This window comes from Halichoeres trimaculatus, unplaced genomic scaffold (assembly GCF_033239565.1).
Source record: "Halichoeres trimaculatus isolate MK-OKI-2021-1 unplaced genomic scaffold, fHalTri1.1 fHalTri1_scaffold_16, whole genome shotgun sequence".
NCBI classification, from domain to species: domain Eukaryota; kingdom Metazoa; phylum Chordata; class Actinopteri; order Labriformes; family Labridae; genus Halichoeres; species Halichoeres trimaculatus.
The window spans coordinates 1,941,829-1,968,431 of NW_027437194.1; the positions used below are offsets into that span (position 1 = coordinate 1,941,829).

A 26,603-nucleotide genomic window follows, 5' to 3' on the forward strand; every position below is an offset into this window, starting at 1 on the left:
CAGAATAATAGAAACTGGAGCAAACGACAGTTATCAGTCATTGAACTTCCAATAATTGTGTCTGTCTGCTTTAAACTGACACATGAATCCATGAAAACTGTGTCAACCTGAAATATCTTACTGCTGGTCTCTAAGCTGATCTCCAGGTCTGTAGTGCAAGAAGCTCTGGCTACGATGTGCAGGTGAAAACTCTCTTTCATGGTTTTGTTTGCTTCGCAGGTCATCAAAAGGCCTCACTGTTAATTTCTGTCACGCTCTGTTTCATCGCCACGCTGAAACTCCTCAAAGCAGAAGAATCCTGCTCTGTTTGAACATTTATTGGCCCTTCCTCACTCCATCCCTCTCCGTCTCGTTGTGTTCTTTGTGATGAACGTGAACAGTGTGTTCTTTCCAGACTTGGAGATGAATGAGGCCCCCCGCCATGTTCGGCTCCTCTGCCTCTCTGAGCGCTGAGTGGTATCACAGGCTGGGAGTTAATCGCCAAAAGGTCTGAGTGGTTTCACATTGATCTGGGAAACACTGTTACATCTCCTGCTACAAATTTAACCAGGAGATGAAGGGAAACAGAGGAGAAGAAAGACGTGTTTGGCAATAACACAGAATACCTTCTGGTGGACTGTGTTTCTTCCTTCGTTAAGGAAGTTGCTCGGCCTCTTGGTTTGAACGTGTTACAAATGTGAAGAAATGGAGACTTTAGTGATTTTAAAGTTAAATCATATGAAAAAGAGCCAAGCCTAGTTGATTTATCACTCTCGTTAAAGTTGTACTAATGAGTTTCTGGACTTTTTTTGAGAACAGTTTTCAGATCGTTTTATTGAATCACAGTCCCACTCAGCGACAACTCTCTCCAAAGCAGCCAAGGCCGAATCCACAGAAACCTCCCCAGGAAAGAGACATGGGATGTTTTCAACAAAGCAGCAACCTTCCCTGTCGAAAACAAAGCCTCAGTGGAAAGGCTAAAACCTGCTGCTGGTGCTTCTGTGTCTCCTTCCAAGTATCGACTCAAAAGCTGTGTCCCAATTCAGGGTCTGCAGCCCACGAACTGCAGCCTTCAGAGGGCCTGGCCTTCATTGCCTGACAAAACCACAAAGGCTGAACTAAACAGAGCATTTCCTGTTTGTCACCTTTGACGTCAAGCAGTGCCACCCTCACCTGTCAGCCTGAAGGCCCAATTCTCCTCCCTCGTGTCTCACTAAAGCTACATATCAGGTAGTAACAGCGACACTGCCCCTACAGTTTCTGGTGGTACTGCTCCGTTTGGCCCGTACCCGTAAGGTCTATGGGAACTTTCTGAAATATGGACAAAATGAACACATGAAGGCAAGACTTCATCCGTATTTGGATCCACTTTCCACTTTTTAAACTATTTTACTTCATAATTAGGGTCCTGTGCAGCAGGCCGAGGACACTACTGTTTTTTGTCTGTGTCTTTCTTATTATTATTCCATGCTCCACTAAATCGCTTATTAGAGACCCTAAAAATACTCAAAAACTTACCAAAATTTGCACATGCATCATGGCCACCCAAAATTTACATATGAAACCAAAATGAATCCTCAACATCCAATAATATGCTATCTAGGCACATTAAAATGGCCCTAGTGGCCACTAAGAATGTCGTAAAGAGATGGAACCAACGTCAAAATGTTCATCTCATTGAGACGCAAAAATTAAAAAAAAACTGACACCCTGACCTATCCCAGACAGGAAGTCAGCTATTTACCTTTAAAAATAACATTTTGACACATTTTTACCCTTTCTACACTCTTTGATCGCTTATTACACCCCCTAAGCATGCACCGAAATTGGCACACACATTACAATCGCCACAAATTTCCATATGATACCAAACATAATCCCCAACATCCCATAATATGCTCTCTAGTGCCACCTAGGCACACTAAAACGGCCAGAAGGAATGTCCTAAAGATGAAACCACCGCAAAATGTTCAGCGTTGTATTCGAACGACGACAGTAAGTTAAGTAAGTTAGCCGCTGCACACGGCTCTTTAATATTCACGTAAGTACTCGTCTATGATTGGCTGAGCAGGAAGGCGTTTTAATATTCATGAGGGAAGTGGTCTGTGATTGGTGCTTTGCGATCATGTGCGTATCATGTGGACGTGACGTCTCACGGTGAGCCAATCAGAAGATGAATATCAAAGAGCTTCGTAGCCACAGGAGCTTGTGTCTGAATTGTGCATCATGGCTGCTGCCAACGACCAACCGGAGCTTGAAGAGCCTCCCCCCTCGCTGTATCATGGCAAGTTTTTGGTTCAATAAACATGCTAAACAAGCAAATGGTTTTGCGTCGATATAAATCACGTTTTTTATGAATATTTTGGCTAATAACATTTATTAAGAATTGTCTCTCCTCTGTAAATAACTTTTAGTGGAGCAGATAACTGTAAAATTTCAAGAGAATCGTTGTAATGGTGATGCAAGCATGAAATTTGGTACAGAAAGGGACACATTACAACATGTCCTAAGGGACACTCTTTTGGAAAATTGATTTAGACACCCCAAAATACAAATTGGTGACCATTTTTCATGATGAGGGCAATTTTTCACGAGTGTTAGAGAGTGTATGTGCAAAAATTCATGCTCGCATCATCAATAGAAATAAATTAAAATAACAGGTGTTTAACAAAATGGCGTGCATTTAAAAAATGGCCGCCATCTTGAATTTTGGCATGTCTAACGTTTGTTTCAAAAGAGTCTCCCTTTGATAGCATTTGTACCAAATTTCATGCTTGCATCACCATTAGAACTTTTGAATTAAGAATCGTCTGATAGAAATGGCGTCCATCTTTAAAAATGGCCGCCATCTTGAATTTGACATGTCTTACGTTTTATTTCAAAAGCATCTCCCTTAGAGAGTATTTGTGCCAAATTTCATGCTTGCATCATCATGTGAACGATTTTTTAACTTATCTACTCCACTTTTTAAAGAAACTCAAGCATCACATTTTTCTGTAGTAAAATAAAATCTTAATCAGTGTTTTCCAAAATAAAACACAGTGGTTGATAGAAATCCTACACGGCTGGATGAAACAGGACTCAACCGTGTCCATTATCTTCAGCATTTTTGGACTATGACTTCTGGGATACGTGAGGCTAAGACGGATTCACTGAATCCATCCTTTGCAGCACCAGGTTCGTTAAAATAACGCAGTCTTAAATATTTTAGGTTAATGAAAGCTGTTCATCGATCTATCCCTGAACAGTTTAATTAAACTTGTGTCGTCATGCTTTTTGGCTGACTGTGGTCATGATTCAAAGGACGCCAATGATGCGTGATGTTCAATGTTGAGTTGTGCCTTGATTGTGTGGTATTGGCCATTTAAAGAAGTCCACATCATTTTTTTATTTGAAAACATTGCTCCTGTACATTAAGCTAGCACCTTTAGCTTCTATCTCTGCACATTTTTTGGTGAGCAGACGTTTGTTTTTATCAACTCTTAGTCAATCAACCTCAGAGTCGCTGAGAGAAACGCGCTGTGGGATCATTTTGTTATTAAATGTTCTGGTTCTGTCTCTACAGCTCTCTGCTCAGTCTTTGCAGACTGCCCCTCTGATTTAAAGTGCTCCTTTGTTTGTCAGCCCTCACCGCTGAGACCTGACAAAGAAAGCCAAGCCCATCAAACGCCCATCTTCAGATTACAGTCATTCCCCGGCCCGGCTCCCATCTGCACCCTCACTTTCTCATAAACACCCAGCACTCAAACGCCTCACTCTGTGGCGCTCACCTCCCTGTAATTACACCAGCTTACAATAGGCTGAGCGGGCGACGGCAGTACTTCATATGCCCTCTTATTACAGGTGAGCAGTATGTAAAGTGGTTAACGCTGCAGTGTTCTTCTGATTTTGAGCGGTTTATTGACAAAAAAAGGTGATAAAAGGATGAGGGAGAAGTCTTTGTGGCAGCTGTAAGTTTCTCTTTAATGAGGCAGTCAGCCGAGGAACGTTAGATCACAACCAGGCAGGCGTCAGATCCAGGATGACTTCCAGGCAGAGCAGCTGAGACACATGGGTCTTATTACGCCGTTTCCCCCTCGCACTGCTGGGGACCATCACACAAATAGGATGATGTGATAAGCTCTGGGAGTCTTCAGTGAAAAGAGAATCTCTAAATACTTGATCACGGCAAAGCGGCTCGGTGAAATTTCTTCACGCTTAAATATAATAACGGTGAATTATTGTTTTTTTCCCAATGGGTAACCATTTAAGAAATGATAAAGACAAAAAGACACGTAAAAGTGAAGATGGTGAGCAGAGTGAGGCCACCTTCACATCAAGCACACCCAGAGTCCTGATTGCTCAAAGTACTCTCCTTGTGACCATAACGGACCAATAGAAATAGAGTATGAAATGAAACCAGCGAGATGCGTATTCAAAGGGTGACCATTGTTCAGTGATGTCAATCTAGAGTGATCAGTTATCCCTTCACCTGAATCAAAAAAAGAGAAATAATTCCAAAAAGCGAACTGCGATACAACAGCAAACATCAGAATAAAGCTCTTTCTTACATTAAGGTGTTTAGTCGTTTGGTTGGACTAGCTTGAGACCAGCTTGTCAAACTGTTGGTGAGAAAATCCAATAACTGCATGAACTTTCGGCTACTTTGATTACACAAAATAGACTGCAGTGGGATTCAGTTATTGATAGTGTTGAGTTTCTGCAGCTTTTGAATCCTTAATGCTGCATTACAACAAATGCCAATGAAATCATTTTGACCATATTGTTGCTTTTCGCCATTAAAGACATTCAGGTTACAACTTCAGCAAGAAACTACATATTTTCGGACAGACTCCCATAAAATTCCACATCTTTATTACTTGAAACCATGACTGTCTAAAAGTTGGGATTGTTTTCTTACATAGGGTTAAGATGAGACAAAACTCAAAGTCCGATATTGATATCGGATATCGGTCCGATATCAGCAAAAAAACAAGTATCGGTATCGTATCGGATTGCATCTAAAATCTCCGATATAAGCAGTTTCTGTTACCCATTGGTTAATAACAAATGGGTCAGTTTTCCCTCATACCTACTGTTGCTGACTACTGTTCTTTGTTTGAATAATATCACTTAACCAAGCCTTTTCTAACATGACAGACATCCTACAAAATAAGTAATAAAAGTATGCATGTTTAATGCTGATATCGTATCGGATTAATATCGGTATCGGCCAATACTCAATGCTGCAGTATCAGTATCGTATCGGAAGTGAAAATGTAATATCAGGACAATCCCTACTGAGGGTTCCCTCCTTACTAATGAAGAGATGAAGGAGAGGGCCCCCTAAGGGATGGGTAACTTTCTTATTTCTCATTTGAAACGATTAATTACCGATACCCGGTACCTGGCCAACGACACGTCGTACCCAAAATCCAGCGTAAGTTGGATTTTTACCCTAAATCTCAAAATAATTTTCCAAACACACGTTTTATACTTCATATTCATGGGAAAACAGAACAGACAACTAATGAAGACTTTTCAATTCAAATTAACAATCTACATGAGGCAAAGTGGACGATGCTAATGACTGTGTAGCTGTGTATTCACATGCACTCTGCGACAAAAACTAGTACAGGTCGGAGCACAACAGAACAGAGGGGCACAACTTCGAAACCTTCTCTATTTTCTTATGTACATATGTTTATTGGCATCATAAAGTTGCTGTATATATATATATATATATATATATATAGGTTTATAACACTGCTGTGATGCTAAATGTGTTTACTTTGAACACCTTAAGCCTCCTCGTCCACTGACTTGTTTTCAAAGACAATAACCTGGAAAAAATTCAAATATTTGAAAAAAATTACTTAAAAATACAGAAAGTTGCCTAATCAACCAAAAAAATGCCATGGACCTCCTGCAGTACTTCCACAGACCACCCAGGGGCCGCCGACCATCTGTTGAAGACCTCTGGTCTAGATCTTTCCATTATGTTGGAAACATAGACTTAAAAAAAAAAAAAAAAGGACTTCATTTTGCTCGGCTTGAAGTGAGGTGGCCACAAAAACTGCTCCCCCTGGTGGCTGGCTGCAGTACAGGTCAAAAATCCATCTCCCCAGTCATTCCAGATGGGCTGTGGTCAAACTTTAAAAAAATTAATACACCTGGTAGAAATGTTGCTACGTCTGATTGTTGTGGTGATTTGAAGATATCATTTGTCTGTCTTGTATCCAAGTCCTCTTTTTTCTGAAAAGTTTTGTTTTCCATAGTTATACGAGGTTAAAAACGAGGTTTCACGTCACGTTTAATGATGATTGACAGCTGACGTTCTTGTGTATTTTTTTATTATTTTTGTCACCCAGCTCCACTCAGATTCTCCCAGAATTCCTCACAGTCTCTACTCTACTGTTTTACCAATGGCTGCACCTGTGATGGTGGAATTTTGGCTTCAAAACCGTAAAAGGCGGAGCTACTCTCTTCACTCTATGTACAGTCTATGGTTGAAAAGTGTCCACGTTACAGAGGAACTGGTCAATATTTCAGACAAACATGTTTCAACTGAATGGGTATTTAACCTTGGCGGTTTTTCTCTCTCATCATGAACAGAACACAAGGCAAAACAGAACAACAGACAGATCGCTGATATCTGTAAACGGGTCAAGTAGGCTGAAAATACAGGGTTTCAGTCCTGTTGGGTAACTGTATATCCAGGAAGCATGACAGCATAGGGTCTGAATAAATAATGTCTGATCAATATGTTTCCAGTTCGGTGTATTGCTTTCAGCTGAGGGTGAATAACAGCTTCAGAGCAAACCACGGCTCTGTGTTCCTTAAGTTAAAGACGAGAACCGTGTTATTGTGCTTTCCTGTATTTGGCAAACAATGATCCTAATTAAAAGACTCTATTAGCAGTAAAAGCAGAACATTTTGCTCAGTGAATGTACTTCAAAATGAAAGCAGTACGACATTTCACCAGTGGGGATACAACAGGCTTCAAATATGGCACACAATCAAAGTCAGATTTCCGTTCGGTTCCTTTACTGCGTCCTCATCTGCTCCATTTCTCTTTGTACCACTGGCTCAGCTGAATGGATAACATTCTCTTTAAACATCCTGCAGCCAAATCTGATCTGAAATAATAACACAACCGCTGCTGCCCTGAAGTCTGACTCAACAGCATCTGGTCTGTATCTCTTGCTATGGGAAATGACATAGACTGTCAGAGAAACAAGGACACCATCCGTAACATTTTCATCCACTTTGAGTCCTCGCTGCCTCGGGGTGAAGCTGCTGTTTGAGAGGAATCTAATAAGGCTTATTTTCAGTTCATGTCTTCTGCAGCTGGCTTATTAAACAGTTGAGTAACCGTATTAGCATTTTTTGTTTTAGATTAAAACGATTCATAAGGGCTACATGTGTCTAATTCGCCCCGTAGGACGGCACAGGTTTTCCGTGGCGTTGGTGTTTTTGGTGACAGTAATCTGTATCTTCATAAGGAGCGGGGCAGAAGTGGGGTGCTGCATTCCAAGGGTGGGCGTTAAGGGTGGCGAGGGAACATAAAATCTTTCCCTTGCTGTCCATTCATCCAAAGCAGCTGCCAGTGTATAAATCTGACATCAGGGAATACAGGGTATTTCTGCTGACTCCAGGAGTTCACCTGAGTTTTGGTGTGGAGGATATTTTCATCAGTTTGGACTGTTTTCCTTGACTGATTAGTTCTTCTTTGATGGTCAGACCAAAGCTGACACTCAAGTGTACACGGGACAATCCCTGATCACATCCCATAAGTATTGAACGCGTCAACTTTTTTCTCATCACATTTATTCCCAAAGCTGCAATTCAAACCAAATTTCTCCCAGACATTGGTATTAACTCAAATAATCCACACATGAAAAGAAATCACAACGTTCAGGTCCATAAATAATGATTATGGTGAATTAAGTACGATAACACAGGAAAAAAGTATTGAAGACGCTAACTGAGACTCATCTAATACTTAGTGGAGAAGCCTTTGTTTGCAGTGACAGCTTCCAGAAGCTTCTTGTATGTTTGAACTAATGGCCCACACTGCTCAGGTGTGATTTTGGCCCATTCCTCTGCACAGATTGTCTTTAAATCTGGAATATTCTTTGGTGCCCTCTGGTGAACCCTTTTCTTTACTTCTTTCCACAAATGTTCAGTTGGATTGAAGTCAGGTGATTGACTAGGCCGTTCTAACAGATTGATTTTCTTTTTCTGAAACCATTTGAGAGTCAACTTTGCCGTGTGCTTTGGATGGTTGTCCTGCTGGAAGGTCCAGCCACGTCTCATCTTCATCATCCTGGTGGATGGCGGCAGATTCAGATCAAGAATTTCCCCATACATGGCTCCACACATTGCTCCGTCAGTTAGATGAAGTTTGCCAACACCATGAGATGAGAAACAACCCCATGCCATGATGCTTCACCTCCAAACTTCACTGTTGGTGTAGTGTTTTTTGGCTGATGTGCAGAGCCATTTCTCCTCCAAACATGGTCTGTAGTATGACAGCCCAAAAGTTCAGTTTTGGTCTCATCTGACCAGACAACATTCTCCCAGTATTCTACAGGCTTGTCAAGATGCTGTTAGCAAACTTTAAACCAGCTTCAACATGCCTTTTCTTGAGGAGTGGAGTCTTGCGGGCTGAGCGTCCATAGAGGCCATGGTGGTGGAGTGCATTGCCTATTGTTTTCTCTGTAACAATTGTACCTGCTGCCTCCAAGTCTTTCTGGAGCACTTTCAGGGTGGTCCTTGGCTCGTTGAGTACTCTTCTGACTATCTTTCTGACTCCCTGGTCAGAAATCTTGCACGAAGCTCTTGTGCATACGGACCATTTACCAAGCCACCATATATTAAATCCACTTTAACTAATGTGTTAAAAAAATATAGTAAAAGTTTAGTCTGAAAAATAAAGTATTTGTATTTCTGTGTATACATAATATAAGATGCAGCTATATCCACAACCCCCTTCTTCAGGCACAAGCAACAGGAAAAGGGTTACATAAAAATTCATGGAGATTCTGAGTTTGTTATCGAAAAAACAATTACAGCTTATAATTCTGGGTGCAGCAGAGTGGCTAATCAGGTTTCATGTGGGGAAGATGCCAACCCTACCAAATATGCAACAGGAAGTGGTGTGGAAGCTAACTTTTAGCTAAAACTGGTTTCCAAAGAAGTGCACTCAGTTCGTTTGAGGGAAAAGAGCAGTGTGGAGAACACCCATCCCTGGGGAACGCCAGTTTACCAAACCTCTTCCCTTTACTGCTTTCCTCCCAAACAGTTACAACCACCAGGCAAATTACTCCATGTGAGTCAAGTGAGGACAAGAAGAAGCTATTCTTGCTCAGTAATTCACTGTTAAAGACGTTGTAGGGAAGAGTGCGGTGCCATAATGACTGCTTCATTAACCAAAGTGCTTGCCTGGTAGGCAAACTGCAGGGGAACCACCAGGGGGGCTGTGATGTGTTTTACGTGGGCCAACAATTGTTTTTCAGAGCTATTTGAAGCCACAGATTAGAGGAAAACATGCATGTAGTTTTTGTTCCTGCCATGCAAGTGTTACGGGGAACAGCAGTAGGAACTCCCACACATGGAGTGGTCTGATTAAGATCTGTTTGAAGACCAGAGCCAGTTGGTCACCGAACGCACTCTGACAAAAGTGTCAGACGCCATCTGAGTCTGGGGCTACCCACATCTCTGGTACCAGAAAGAGTTAGAAGACGACCTCAGTATACTGAGGCTGGATGACAGGAGCGGTGGGAATGGGATTACTGGGAAGTGAGGGGCAAGTTGGTCAAGGATTGCTCTTTTTTTAATTTTTTGTTTCTTTTATCTATTTATTTATTATCTTTTTTTTTTATTTTCAGAGTGTTGCAAGTTTTTACATACAATTAGTTATTAATAATAGTAAATATGTTAGCATATCACCATAAAACAAGCTGTTGCTTTAAACAAAACATCACTTTCTTTCTTTCTTTCTTTCTTTCTTTCTTTCTTTCTTTCTTTCTTTCTTTCTTTCTTTCTTTCTTTTCTTTCTTTCCCTTACCTGCCCTTGTCATTTTTTGGGTAAATTATAGAGCATCAGTTGACCATTGAATATTGTTTATTATCATCAAAAATAAATTATTATTATTACTATATTTATTATTATTATTATTATTATTATTATTATTATTATTATTATTATTATTATTATTATTATATCTACATATTTATACATACCTACTCACATATATTTACATATACACACATAAACACATATGTTTTCACCTACACTTACTTAGACACACACACCCACATTTGCATATATATATATATATATATATATATATATATATATATATATATATATATATATATATATATATATATATATATATATATATATATATATATATATATATATTTATGTTAATACATACATGTTATGTGTAGATACAAAAACTCATATTTATGTTTCAAAGTAGAAAAAAAGTTGAAAGAATTATATCATTGTATATAAACATACAAATATACCCCCACATGTATAATTCTTACCTGCAAAAATACACCCCTACAACTCTAAGGAAAAAAAATAAAATAATGGAAAATATAATAAAATAAATAAGTGAATACATTATATGTATATATATATATATATGAATGGATAGCTTACTGTATGTTTTGCTTCTTTTATTAAATTCCTGCCACTTGAGTTCCCACCCTGGGCCGGCAGCTCCTTGAAGTTGGCCATGAAACACTCTTATTGCTACATTTCGAACAAGTCTTTTTTAGAGAACAAATGTTCTCCATCTGCACAGTTGGAGCACAGTGTCTCAGAATAAGTACGCTCTCGTACATCATGGCCCCATCTCCCCACAACGTTTACCACAGGCTTTCATCACAAGCTTGGATTTCAGCTGTAGGAGAAGATGAGTGATCAGAGGGTGCAAAAAGCGGGGTATACAGAACAGTCTGAATCCTTTAATACTCAGTGACAGTGTTCCTGTCCCTGGTGGGATACTTAATGTACTGTCTCTGTTTGTGCAGCTCATGGCTGCGGCTCGCTCTGCTAAAATCCCCTCAGAATAATGAGAAGACAGTCTGGGTGTTCTTTGCTCCATACTGGTTATCTGGTTAGCCAAGCGGCGCGGCGTCTCGCTCACACAGGCTTGATGCGGGATGTAAACAGTCGCCAGAATAAAGAGGGGAACACTCCTGCGGTGCACAAAACAGCTTATGGTAAATGAAAGAGCTTGAAGGTGAGGGCAACACCGTGACATCAATACAGCAACCTTCGCTGATATAAAAGCCGGTTCTGTCTCCCTTAATTTCCCTGATACAGCAGCTCAGATACATGGTCCACTTTTTAGATTAGAAGAGCAGGCGGGTGTAATGCAATGTCCTGGGTGGATTCACCTCGCCAGCTTTATGTGATTCAAGGGGCAACAGAGTAAGGACTTGTCGGTTCTTTAAAAAGTTGCTCCATTCCACTGCTCAGAGTGCAGCAATTCATTGGGTGTGTACTTTGACTGCTACACAAAGGGAACTTTAGGATTTAAGCATCTAAAAGGTCAAACTAAAACATACAACTGTCTGACTTTGATCATATGTATAGACTTATGTCTAAACTAGCTAAATAAATAAATACGAGTGGTGGACGGGATGTCGTCATCTAATTTCTTATGGACTTTTTTGCACTTTCTATACTCTTTCTTACTTTTGTTTTCTTAAATGCTGCGGTGACTCCTGAATTTCCCCTCGGGGATAAATAAAGTATTTTCTATTCTATTCTATTCAATTCTATTCTATTCTATTCTATTCTATTCTAAATAACTGGTTAGTGCAATAAACCATAAAAAATGAATATTTCACACATATTTTTCTTAAAACAGGAATGTCATGGCTGTGTCCCTGAAAAAATGTTAATGACAATTTATTTATTTATTTTTTTATTATTTTTTAAATATTTATTTATTTATTTATGTATTTATTATTATTATTATTATTATTATTATTATTATTATTATTATTTATTTCTATTTTTATTTTTTATTTATGATTTATTTATATTTTATAGATCTATCTTTATTTTTCTTTTGGTTTTAAATCTACCAACGTTAAAAAATGAGTGTGCAAATTGTAGCGCCTTCGCTACACCGGTCTCCTTAGGGTTAAAGCTCCTCTGAGGAATCTTAGCTTATTGTAATTTTGGCGCCCCCTGTTTATAAAGTAATCCATTTGCTGGTCTCTTCCTTCAAATATGCAGAAACATAATAACTTGTGTGCATATTTGTAGTACCTAACATAAATAAAAACAGGAAACTGTCAGTCATGTGGTCTGACGCCTACCCCCTCGCAGTGTAAGCAGAAATTTGATAATACGGTCCAGTTACTGTCCTCACTGGTGTGATTAAACTTTTTTTTTTTTTTTTTTTTTTCTTTCGTAGGTTGTTTAAAAGGCATCGCTTTCAGTTTGTTTTGAGACCAAGAAAAAAAAAAACCTCACAGGAGCTTTAAAAGTGGGGTGTAAAACATTTTGCAGCATTTAGCAGAACAAGCTATTATATCTAGGAATTATACTGATAAATTTTCACAGTTAAACATAAAGACATGACATAAAGATATCTCTAAATATCTCCAAACATGTCAGCACACTGAGCCTTTCAGGTTGCTCCTGTCATGAAATCGCTTCACAATAATATTGACACATAAATGAAAGAGGAAAATGGAAACTTGACGGGGAATGACAGCGATCCAGTCCAGCAGTTGTTTTGACAACAAATGAATATTAATTCCCATTACTGAGAGCAGCTTGAATCCCATTAGAGTTATCGATTAAGCTCTTAATGCTTCGCTGATTAATAAAATGAGGCACTGCTGGAGAATTTTAAGTGCTTTTTCTTCCATTTATCAAAAGATAAACCAGAACAAAACATGGGATCAGCATAAAAATAAGAAATCGACAAAATCAAGGTTTTTTTTTTCAGATTATTTAAATGAGCTTAACTAGCATTGAGCTGGAATAAAATCAGAATGTAATTACAAACTAGCTTTTTCTTTAGTCTGAAACAGTCTTTAAACACTTTTCTTATAAATTCTGATCATTTAATGTTAAATTTTACAGTAAATAAGGAAAAACAAATTTAAAAAATGGTTTTGATTGATATATGAGCTTTTTTACTTGAAAGGACAGCAAATGCAACAAAACACACTGGGAATGGGAATCAGTCCTATCACTGTCGCCTCTGTACATGGGGCACCTGCTCCACATCCTGGACTTACTGCTGCCCTCTGTGATTGATGATGAGTTGTTGTTGAAACTGACTAAACTTAAAACCTTTGTTTGACTTATAAATGCTAGTAGCAGTTTTTTATCCGAGTAATTTCTTCCTTACATTTTTTCACATCTTAAGCTGCCACTAGGGGGAGCTTGTCACATTCTCTGAAAGTGATACATTTAATAATGTAATAAAAAAAATATCATAAAACTTGACTGCCATGAAAGGATAGACATGCACAGAAAATTTGGCAACAAGAAATTTTTGGCCGAGGTGCAATTTTGGAATCGTAAAGCCATGACATTTTTTTGACCATCCACTTTATCAGGCAGACCTTGCTGGTACCGGGTTGGACCCCCTTTTTCCTCCAGACCAGCCTTAATCCTTGGTGTCATAGATTCAACAAGGTCCTGGAAACCTTCCTCAGAGAGTTTGCTCCATATTGACATGATAGCATCACACAGTTGCTGCAGATTTGTGGTCTGAACATCCATGATGAGAATCTCCCGTTCCACCACATCCCAAAGGTGCTCTATTGGATTGAGATCTGGGGACTGTGGAGGACATTAGAGTACAGGGAACTCATTGTCATGTTGAAGAAAGCAGTCTGAGATGATTCCAGCTTTATGACATGGAGCGTTATCCTGCTGGAAGTAGCCATCAGAAGATGGGTACACTGTGCTCATAAAGGGATGGACATGGTCAGCAACAATACTCCGGAAGGCTGTGGATTTTTTTTTTTTCTTTTTCTTTTCTTTTTTTCCCTTTTCTTTCTTTTTTTCTCTATTTTTTTCTTTTTTCTTTTTTCTTCTTTTTTTTCCCTTTTTTTCTTTTTTCTTTTTTCTCATTTTTTTCTTTTTTCCTTTTTTTTCTTTTTTCCTTTTTTCTCTTCATTTTTCTTTTTCTCTTTAATTTCTTTTTTCTTTTTTTCTTTTTCTATTTTTTTCTTTTTTCCCTTTTTTCTTTTTTCTCCCTTTTTTCTCTTTTTTCTTTTTTTTCTTTTTTTGCTTTTTCCTTTTTCTCCCTCCCTTTTCCCCCTTTTTTTCTTTTTTTTTCTTTTTTCTTCATGTTTTCCCTTATTTTTTCTTTGTTGTCTTTCTATTTTTATTTTGTCCCCCCCCTGTTTTTCTTTTTTTTTCTTTTTTTCTCTTTTTTTTGCTTTTTGTTTTTCTTTTTTTTTCTGTGGACTTTAAACCATGCTCAGTTGGTACTAAGGGGCCCAAAGTGAGCCAAGAAAATCTCCCCCACACCATTACACCAGCAGCAGCAGCCTGAACCGTTGATACAAGGCAGGATGGATCCATGCTTTCATGTTGTTGAGGCCAAATTCTGACCCTACCATCTGAATGTGGAGCAGAAATCCAGACTCATCAGACCAGGCAACGTTTCTCCAATCTTCTATTGTCCAGTTTTGGTGTTGCTGTGTGAATTGTAGCCTCAGTTTCCTGTTCTTAGCTGACAGGAGGGTCACCCGGTGTGGTCTTCTGCTGCTGTAGTCCCTCTGCCTCAAGGTTGGACGTGTTGTGTGTTCAGAGATGCTCTTCTGCAGACCTCGGTATGTACATGTACCATTACGCTGCTGGCATAATGGACAAATCGTCTGTTCTTTCCTTTGAGTTTTTGTTTGAACAGTTTTATTTTTGGTCCCTAAATTACAGCTCAAATGAGGGCGGATGTGAAAGTGACAAAAGACAGTTTTCCATCTTTTTTCACCGCTACACTGAAGCGCGTCTTTCACCCTCACCGACAAAGGTATGTTTTTGTAATGGGCCATCTGGAAAACTGGGTTACTCTCTTTGGGAGAGCATTAAACAGTTCCAGGACCTACATTACAGGAAGACAAGTCATCAGCCTCGAGACCAGGTGTGTAATGGATTTGATAGCAACAATGGAATTGCCTTGACCCACTTTTATTCTCTTTATACATGCACTTCAGGGAGCGATACGTTGGTTTAAACAGTTAAAACCTCAGACTGATGAAATACTTCTTTCTCTGGGACGTGATGGTCAATTTAAAGAGGAAAGGAAATAAAATAGGTTGCAAATCAAAGACTCGTGCTTTAAAAACGTCAAATCATCAACTCGCGCCTATAAACAGAAACGGGGGTTGCAGACCTAATCATTGAGTGAGACTCACAATCAAACTACACCTTCATCATTAAACAGCAGCTTCAGACTTCCTGTCAGGGAAATCAAAGCAACACAGCGCTGCAGCAGTTAGACTATACATAAAAGTAAAGTGGAAAGATTCATCTAATTACCTTTATTGGAATTGACAATCCAATTAAAATCTATAGGCTCTTCAACTAATAAACACCCAAACTGCCAAACTGTGAAAGGACGATTCTGGAAACAACTTCTTGTTGTGCACGTGGCGCTAAATGTGCGATTCTAATGGAAACTGTAAAGAGCCGACGAGGTGGCCACTTTCAGAAAAAAAGGCTGTTATGTTTCACTCTCACATCACGGCTCCTCTTGTGTTCTGATCTCATCACAAAGTCTTGAAAGAAACCTGAATTTGGCCGCGCGTTAAGATAATGAGAAAGGTACGGATCTTTAAAGGTGCAGCCGCCTTCGGTGAGCAGCGTCAGCCTTAAAGAAGGCAGCTGCTGAATTTCTTTCTGGGCTGCAGGCGAGCCTGGATCCATTTTTCATTTTTGCCCTAAGGGTAATCGATGATGGGGGTGACGAGACAACAGCACACCCTGAATGAGCAAGGGTACTCTGAGAGGTTCAAAGTGGCCTGCCTGCTCATTCGAATTCAGTCGGCTAAACCCTGAGCTTTCCATATTCCCACTCTGTCCCTGCAGCGTACCACAGGGAGATCTACCCGGCACTCCAGCCCCTTTTTTTTTTCATTACAGGCTGCACTCTGTAATGGCCTCAGGTCAGCAAAGAGGGCTGGATCTCCATTAATTCACATAAAGTCTGCGAGCACTACACGGTACATACACGCATTTCTGTGTCTGGCAAGGACAGAGCAGGAAAGAGGCGCATAATCCGGCACTGGTCAGGACAGTGTGGTTTACACAGAGGCAGACATGCTGCTGTTTCTGATACAACAACTACGCAAACACACAGAGCCACTAAGATGGTATCTGTTTTAAAGGTAGAGTCTGCAGGATTTTCTTAAAAAGCAGAAAGTTATCAGTGTTAAGGCACAGTGTACAAAATATAAAACATAGTTTCCTCTCCTTGTGATGATTATTAGACCTGCACCGATCGATCGGTGCTGATTTCCTTAATTTTGAGGGATCAGCGATCATCCCATCCTTACATATGAATCTGATCTTATAAACCTCCAGGAAGGTCTGACAGCCATTGTTGCTTTTTACTCTGAGACCTAAAACTCAGGACACTGATTTGGTTGTTTAAGTTAAAACATAAAGATTTTATTGTTTCACAGCTGTTGTTCAGTGATTTTCAATAAAATAAGATTGGAACATTGAAGGTATATGCTGTCAGTTATAAAAGATAAAAAAAATAAAATTCGGTATCGGCAGGTCAGGCTTTTTATGGTACGGCCACACCAAACGCGAATTTGCAAATAAATTTGCTAGTTTGTGTTTGGTGTGGCCACGGCATTAGAGATTGGGGATAGGCAGGAAATTGTGATCGGTGCACCTCTAATTATTATGTTATTGATGTGTTCCTAATGCTTTGACTGCTTTATTTGATGTTTTGCCCCCTGCACGTCGTCTTTCCTCATATAAGAAAGACCTGGTAGCGTTATACCAAAGTAGCTAACCCCCGCCAGGATTCCTACCCCCGCCAAGGGAGCACGCCTACACTGGATGACGACTGCGGCGGATATGACAATAAATTGGAACGCGTCTATGCTCAAAAACTACGGCTACAGACTTATGGATTTAATGATTTATCACGTGAATATGATTCATACCCCCCTCATATTTAGCCCAGTCTGTGTCCTACACCCAAGTGTTTTATTCCTCAGAGAGCCAGGTGTGCCTCCGTGGAGGGGGTAGGAATCCTGGCGGGGGTAGCCACCTTGGTACAACACCTGTTGACCTGCCAGGAGACTGATTCTGCTGAGATGGAAATCCTCAGCCCCACCCACAGCAACAAGCTGGATCAAGGAGGTGCTTCATTTTCTCAAAGTGGAAAAAATTAGTCTTATTTAGTCTAAATTAGTCTGAAAAAATCCCCAAACTCTCATTATTATTTGTTATTATTGGCAACTCTGTTTTCTTTACTTTTGTAAAGGGATATGAGCCAGGGGTTTGTATACATGTACAGGAGGTCCTCGACTTGCGTCATTTCAACTTTTTCCCGACACATATAATCAATAATCATATGTGCGTAAGAAAATACTAAAGGTTTCAAAGTTACGCCACTCTGTTTGTAGGCTCCTACATGAATACACAGCTACGCAAAGTCATCAGCATTGTCCACTTTGTCTAAAGTCCCATCAAAGTGTAGATTGTTTGTGTTTGTGCTCTGTAATTTTCTTGGCATCCTCACCTTTTTTGCAACATAGCCACAAAAGGGAAAGCAGGATCTGTTTACCCATGAATATGAAGCATCATACATGTATTTGGACAGTTATTGAGAGATTTAGGAGGCATTTAGGGTAAAAATATGAATTATACTTATGCTGAATTTTCGGGTTACGACGTGTCGTAAGAACAGAACTCGTTCGTAACTCGAGGACCGCCCGTATGTTTTTTTTGTTTTAGCTATTTCTGTTGATCAAAAAGTAATAACGCAGCTTTTAAGGATGTTTCTGATTGGAACTGTTATTAATGTGTAAAATTAATAAAGAAAGTGTTAAAAAACCTACATGTGTGTCAGTGTCTGTATCTGCCTTTAACCCTCTCCTCTGCCTGGATGTTGATGTTTTGGTTGTTTGGGACGTTTCTTGGCGGAGAGTAAGTGTGGTTACAGTGGTTACAGAGCATCCGGTGTGCAAGTGACTTAGCGTGTTGACTAGCAAGTGGAAGATGCTAATCAGAGCGATAGCTACAATAGCAGACGTAGCACGAGTCTCTTCACATAAAAACATGATGCTACAGGTGGTTGCTGGGCTAGAGAGTGTGTTCACTTTCTTTCTTTCTTTCTTTCTTTCTTTCTTTCTTTCTTTCTTTCTTAATGTAATGGAAGTAAAATATCAATCTCCAATAAATATTCTGTAACACAAACCATGCTGTATCAAACCAAATGAGACCATAGTTCTCGAAGTGTCATGGCCACAAAGCCCCGCACAAACAGAAAACAACCTGCCTTTAGTAATGGTGGAAAAAAAAACATGTCTTGGATCAAGTTACAAACAATAACGATTTGTTTTCTACCAAGCTGCTTATTAAAAACAAGCAGAGAAAAAGCTCCTTTCAGACTGTTTCTGTTGTAGTATCTGCTGTCATGTTTACGGTGCAACATAATTTATATGCAGACCGTTGGTAACCGTGCTGACAGGATAAACTGAATGTTAAACAAAAACAACAAGGCGAGGCATCATGGAGCCACATCACCGGGGATGTTTGGGTATACAGGAATAATAGCTGAGATTACAAGGCAAATAGAGACTGAAATGTTGTTTGTGCCTGTGAATACACTGATTAAGTTGTTGCACAGTCACAGTCATTGCAGAGTTGTTTAGATACTTGTCCTGAATTCACCTTCTCAGAGGCTTTGTGTCTGTTAAGTCTGTATGTGATTCATAATCAGAAGCACCTTATAGGAGACGCTTTTCCTCAGCTCAGCTGGATTAAAGTTGATCTAGAGTCACAAAAGCAACTTTATCTTCACAATAATTCATATAGACTATTGAGTGTATAAAATTCAATACAAACTTAAAATCTGGTGAATACTTATCCTAACTAAAAGGTTGTTAAATTTCAGAAACTGCACAACTGATATCTTAGTTTTTTTGTAGTTGTTATTTGGATTTGCAGAAATGCAATAAATAAATAAATAATTGAAAAAAAAATGAAAAAATTGCATGAGTTTAAAAAATTTGAAATCACAAAGTTTTTTCAAGAGTTTAAAGTTTTGCAAATAAAAAAAACAAATGTTTTGAAATAAAAAAAATCATAAAATTAAAAAATTGTTTAAAAAAAGTCAAGAATTGGAAGAATGTAAAATAACACAAAATTGCAATATCTAAAACATTTTTTGATTTTACATTTTGCTTTTTTTATACAAAAATCCCATTTAATAAATGAGCAGTTTTTTAAAACCATTTTAAATTCAAACATTTTTTTTAAATGTCAAGAGTTATAAAAAAATGTATAAAAACCCAAATTTTGCAAATATCTAAAACATGTTTTTATTTTAATTTTTTTAATTATTATTTTATATTTATTTATCTATTTATTTTTTTGCAAAAATCCAGTTTAATAAATGTGCAAAATTTTTTTTAACATTTTAAATTTAAAAAAGTGTAAAAAATCAGAAAGGAGTTACAATTTAAAAATGTGTACCAAAAAATGTACAAAAAATTATGTTTATTAAAATAAAAAATCCAATTTAGTGAACTTGTTAAAATTTTGAAAGTAAAAAAAAGATTTAAAGAAAGTTAAAAAAAATTTTGCAAAAAGAAATAAAAAAGCATTTTTTTTCAATTTATATATATTTTTAAATTCTATTTGTCACAATTTTTTTTCAAAGAATACTTTAATTTGATTACATATACTGATAACTGGCCCATCGTATTGTCTTGTTAGTTCAACAAAATGTTAATGCATGATTTTATCTTGTGTCAGCATCTTTAATCATCAATACCCTCTGTAAGAAAAATAAAAATTCTATATTTAAATATCATATTTTTTAAAGCTACAAGGAGCCACTACAAAGGAGTCAAGGAGCTGCATGAGGCTCCAGAGCCACAGGTTGAAGACCCTTGATCTGGACCATTAATCCTGTTCACCCAAACACTCCCAGTGAGGTGTCTCTGTGATAATTTCTGTGTAACTAATTACCCGACATGAGTGACGTGCTCCTTTGCTACCTTAACAAATGTCAAACCAATTAAAAACGATGTTGAAAGGCCAATCAGTGATTGTAGAAATCATTTCTGGTAAGCAGTTAAAAATAAATACTTTTGTTGTATCAAGGCTTGAAAGCTCTGAAAGCTGTTATTACTGCCACTTTACTAAAGCAGCAGCTGACTTTGATCTGCGAGAATGACCACGGCGAAGCTGAAAAGTCTCCTCCCAAGACAGAATATTTTGGTGCGTCTAATGAGAAGCGGTGAGGAGACGAGGGATTTGGCTTTGATAAAGTTGATAATTTCACAGCTGAATTGCTTCTTTTGTTGGCTCTCCTTTTTTTCTTTCAATGTGAGGGGAGCCATGTGTCATGCTGCCAAAGAGAAATACAAGGATTTTTGACAAGCAGGCTTTGGAAAAAAAGCACAATTCAAGTAGCAGAAGGTAGCTGTGAAAAAGCTGTAAGGGTGAAAAAAAAAAGAAACGTGCTGTTGTTGTGTTTGTCAAGTGATAAATGAAAATATTGTAATTGAACGGCTGCTCTCTTGGCTCGCCTCGTGGATTTGTGGAGCTGATCGGACAGCTCCGGGAGAGTACGTTTAACTCACACCTTTTTTAATTCGCTGCGATACTCCTCCTCGCTGTCACAGAATTTCATTGTCGTTACTGACTTCTCGATGATATGAAGGTACGAAGCTGTCTGATCCCTCAGTCCGCCCCTCTCTGGCTGTCTTTTTATCCTGCTCCATCAATTTGCCGTGACCAGCTCTTTCCCTCCCTGTGAAACTCTTTCTTCCTTCTTTCTGCTCTGACTTTAAGTGCTGTACTAACGACCGTATAGCTGCTGTCATTATGCTGATGGAATAATGACAAGGTTGGGCTTTTAAAAAGTTTCATACCCAGGATGTAAGTACAGCAACGTGACAAAAGATGGAGGAGTCGTTAAAGGATTTCATGGCTCCTTAATCTATGCAAATGCACAGAAAGAGCCTAATTTAAAGGCACACACAGGAAGTTAAATGCAGCGTAAACTGCTGCAGAGCAAGACAGCGTCTCTTTGATTCACTGCTATTTGTTCATATTTAAATGAACCATTTCATGTGCATTTGTTCCAAAGAGTTATTCAAATCTGCAGGAAGTTGTTGGTAAGTGAAAAGCAATAAATCAGAGCTGGGTCACGAGGCCCCTGGCGGCTAATGCAGCATTTTTAAAATCAATTTTTTGATAACAATAATAAAGACTCTGATGTTTTTAATGCAAATATTCATTTCTATGCAGATGACATCCTACTGTATTCTCCGCAGGTTTTGATGGTTACAAACTGCTTTTAATTCAGTTCAACACAATTTTATGGCTTAAAACTCAAAGGCTCCAAACCTTCCATCAGTCTGCACGCTCAATGGGATGAAGATTGAACGTGTATCCCAGATACCTTGGTTTTTTAATCAATGATGCTGTTATGCCACGGCCACACCGGACACAAATTTTGCAAAGACACATGTCGAGGTTACAAACAAAGTCAAAGCAAAGACGGGTTTGGACGCAGATTCTCCCGGTGCGTTGACGCATTTGGTGCGGCACGTATGGAGCGTCAAATGCCTCTACGCTCAAATTGAAAATATTGGACTTTCGACGCAAATTTGTGTGACGCTGTGCTGCGGCAGCCAATCACTGATGACATTCACCCCTGATGTCAAAGGTCGTATCTTAGAGATATCTGTATCAATGGATTTTCTTCAGCATGTCGCCCCTCAGTTTGTCAAAACAGCCTAGCGTCCAGCCTTGGGCGTGACGTGCATTTAAACTCGCCAATTCGCATCCGGTGTGGCTGCGGCATTAGAATACATAGCTTATGCACATGTGCTAATACACACATAAGCAATATTATACAAATGTGCTAATTCTGGTAATAGACATTGTGGGGCATTTGGAAGAAGGTTAGAAGCTCCTGGAAGGTTAAGACGAGAGAGAATCTTCTGAGCTTTGATTTTTTTTTTTAACTGGGACTTTGTGTTTTCGCCGGCTGTGCTGGTCTTCGCCCGGGCACAGCACCGACCAGCTGCTTCATCTGCAAAACAGAGCATTTAAGCTTGACCAAATGGTTATTTGATTTATATTGTGATAAAAATTGATATCGACTGATGAGAAAAAGTCATAATGATAGGATTTTTTCTCTCATCCCCCAGTCGTAGCGTCTGGTCGACTTATATAGACCTAACAACCACTGATTGCTCAGCTTTCATCCTCCTCTGGTTGTTTTTTTTTTACAAAGCGGTCAAACTGACCAGCAACTTTTGTGATTCAAACAACCCCAACATCAAAAGCTGAACCATCCCTTAAGTGGACGCGTTTGTGCTGGAATCAAAACACACTCGTTGCTGCAGAGGCGGCAGATGGTGGCAGCAAGTGATGTGCAATTCAACAATTGGCAATCCACGATTCATTCTCCAACCATTCACTCCAGAGTGAGTAAAATCCTACTTCCCAGCCTGATTTTGTGTTTCAGGCCCAGTACACGCGTATGACTCATACACTTCCAAACACACACAGACACAGCTGCACACCTGAGGCACTTACCGAGCCAGTGTTCGCCGGTGATCTTTCCGAATCCCTCGCGGTACGACTCCCATCCTCTGAAGAAGTTGACCGAGCCGTCCTCCCTGCGCTGGATCACCTACACAGCCAAGACAGCAAGGCAGGAGATCAGGGGTCAGCTGGGATTCATCTCACACAGTGTGTTTCATCCTCCTCTGCGGTGACTCATTCTCCAGTCCCACTGCTCTGTCGGTCGCTGAGCTCATCCAGAACTCCTCTAAATGAACTCATAAATGCTTGCGCTTTCGCAAATGAATAATGCAAACACTCTTTCCACTAAAAAGCAATTTGTCGGAACCTAATAAAAGGAATCCATTAAATCTTGACTGACTTTGAATCAAATCATCATGGAATATGCATCCTTAATTGAAAACTCAGGAAAGAGATGAATTTAATAAAACAATAATCCTAAACACACAAAGACAGACAGGACGTCTCTTCTTCTGTACAGTTACCTAGAAATGAAGAAACCCTTTTAAGATAAAGGCCAGTTGTGCTCAAGGTTTAAAGAGGGGGTATGGTGACATTTTTAATCCTTTATATTGTCCCCCTGGTGCTCCCAAGGGACATTTCTCAAACTGTTGTTTCAGAAAACCCCTTTTTCAGCCTCTGCCTGAGACTTTGTGTTTGAGCCGCTGTCTCTTTAAGGCTCCCTGCTCCACACACCCCCTTACCTCTGATTGGCCAGTCCTCTGCAGAGCTATGGACTGGCCAATCAGAGGCCCAGGCCGATTCATACACTTGTAGTGGTTTTAAAATGTTAAAACACCAGCTGAAAAAAAATGGTTACATGTGAGAACCAAATGTTTACTAGGCCACAAGCTAAGATAAAATGAACAATATTTGATAAACTGTTAGCTAATGATGGCTATCACTGCATGCTAACATTCAATAGACTACCTTAGCTAGCTAAAATGGCCAATAGCAAGCTTTAGCTACCTTTGGCTAGCAAACACTGTACAAAGCAAGTCAAACCACCCCAAGCTAGCAAACACTAACCCTTTGCTACCATTGCTAATTCTTGATGCTACTCATACTGCTTCTTACCAACTTTATTGCAAGTTTTGTGCACAAGTCTCAACTTCTGAATCCACCTCTGTTTTTTTTTTTTCAGTTTTTTTTTTTTCAGTTTTTTTTTTTTAAACTTTTTTTAAAAAAATTTAATTTAATTTTTTACTTTTTTCCCCTTAACTTTATTGTCCAATCCAATCCAACTTTATTTGTTGAGCAAAGTGCTGTATGGATAAATAAATAAATAAATAAATAATTAGATAAATATATAAATAATTAGATAAATAAATACACAGAAGCTAATGTGAGATATAAAAATATGTTAAATTAAAAAAAAAACAGTTTAAAACATAAGAAATAATTAAGACATAATTTAAAGGCATGGAAAATTACAAAAAAAAGAAAGAAAAAAAAATGAAATGAATAAATAAATAAAATCAACAGTTACTGTGTGTTAAAGGCCAGAGGTTGTTTTTATTTATTTATTTATTGATCTCATTAACTTAAAATTGAATTGAACTGATTGATTGTAAGTAATGTGCTAGCCAGAACCACATGTAAAAGAATAACGCTATCTTTAGCTAGCTGATTACACCCTTTGCTAATGAAATATAAAAAAAGCTAGCCAACATCACTCATAGCTAGCCAACCCTACTTGTAGATTGCTAAAATTAGCTTTAACCTAAGGCTTTTAGTGTAATAATAACACTATAAAACAATACCAAGCTATGTTATGTTAGCATGTATGTGTCAGAATGCTGTTGTAGCTGTTTCAGATGGTAGTTAATGAAAATTACACATCAAATGTATCTGGATGTTTTGTTATCTTTGGATGCTAACCAATTTCAGAGAGGTTCAACTAAAATAACGAGTCAGATTGATGTTTTTTATGCTTTAAATCTTGTAAAAACAGTATTTTATTGCAGTTCTTACACGGGTTAGTCTCCTCTGTGTGAGCATTTCCAAAGTTTTAGTATCACTTTCAAGAGAAACTCTACCCCAACTATTTATTAAAAGTGCTGATGTTGAAAATGTCACGCTGAGAATGAAAGAAAATTGGGCACCCAGGAGGAAATGTATGCAGATGGAAAAACAGAACAGGACCCGCTGTTCAAATGGCTGTGCTAATGTTGAAATGACAACGGAAATACCATGAGACACTTTATGTTTTGCATGACTAATCTGCTAACATACCATAAGGCTCCAGATGGCATCAACAGCCATATTTGCTTTTAACATCCTCTCCGACAAAGACCCAAATCCTGCACAGCAATAACAGAGCTCCATGCTAATCATTTTTATCCACGTTATTGTCGTTGTTGTAATTGTTTTAATCTTCATTAGAGAGTCATCATCGGTTATCAACACCATCTACAGACTGGAGAGGTTGTCGTTCAGATTCCTCATTTAATCCTTCAGAGGCCTCCACGTAGTTTTTTCATGTCTCAAAGACTGATTTACTCCTCGTTATTACTCACATGAGCTCATTCATCTTCTTCAGGCTCTGCTTTTTGCTTCTTGGAGTTTCCACAAACAAAGTTATGACAGATTCCTGGTTATATAAATATATATTTATATATGTATACAAACAAAAACCTTCAATAGTTTTAGGGCCTGTTTACACTAAATGCATTTTTCTTTCTTTCCTTCACCTTTTTAATGAAACTGTTGTCATTCATCATTGCTGACCATTCTTTTTGCAAAAAACTATTTATGTCAGCAATTTTTCTACAGAGGTTCAACTTTTAAAACTGTAGTCTTCTTCAGTGTCGCTCCTCCCTTACTACCCAATCAACATTAAGAAGGGGCGGGGCTTCTCATATCACTTTTTTTTTTTTTAAATATAGTAAAAGGGACACAAATCCCCCAAATCACAATAATGCTGGGACATGATTCTTTTGTTTACATCAATATCTGTGAATATAAGCAAATACAAAGCACACGAATCGGTTTTAAACCTCCTTATGTCGAGGGAAGTAGAAGTGACGTAAAAAAAACTTTTGCAACCAAGTAACAGGACGCGCTGGTGAGACTTGCTCTGGAGTGAAAAAATGCCATGAGTGGACACAAACTGAGGATTATCATGAAACTAATTATTCCAACACACACAATCTCTCTGCAGAGTGCCAAAATAACTTGAATCTCCAAGAAAAACATCCCCTAAAGGATGAAGTCTCTGCTATCTCTGCCGCACTCACCGCATTCTGCAAGAAAAACTACAATCCAGCCGCTACCCTTGAGCCTGTTCACCTCACAGTTTTTCCTTCACCGCACCACGAAGTTGACATCCATTTCTACTGCTTTTAAATCTCTCGCACACATCCAGCAACCCTGTGACATTTCCTTTCTTCCAGGCTTGTACAGCGTTCATAGTTTGCAGAGAGCTGCGAGCGAGGTGTCAAGTCAGCATAAACAAAGAAAACGATGTTGCGTAAAAGACTCGGAGGATTTGCCCTGGTTGCTGGTGTCACAGTCGTCAGTAGTTTTACCTGTTGGGTAACATGGACAACAGTTTTCCTGAGTTTTACCTCAGTCTTACCTCTTTAAAAACTCGAAACAATGCGTGGTTTGAGATTCTGCACTGCTGCATGAACATGCTGTTTCTGTATCTCTGTATATTTAGCGTGTGGGCATCCTCATGCAGCAGGTTTCAATATTAATGTGCTGTATACAGTGAATATAAATAATACTATCAATCTTTAATACACAAGGCTGGGAGTTGCTCTCTTTTATGTGCCAAGTGTAACTACTGAACAGCTTAATGCACAGATGTTCACGCTAACACAGTTAATAAAATCACCGTCTC

The 26,603-nt window shown here is 38.8% G+C and overlaps 1 protein-coding gene across 2 annotated transcripts in view; it reads right to left on the reverse strand.

The window, feature by feature from the left end:
* fibcd1b (fibrinogen C domain containing 1b) overlaps positions 1-26,603 on the reverse strand; it is a 307,211-nt gene that overhangs the window by 47,855 nt on the left and 232,753 nt on the right. For both annotated transcript variants that reach the window (XM_074690004.1, XM_074690005.1), the window contains one exon: positions 22,769-22,865. In XM_074690004.1, the coding sequence (XP_074546105.1) occupies positions 22,769-22,865 (97 nt within the window). The remainder of the gene's footprint in view (positions 1-22,768; positions 22,866-26,603) is intronic.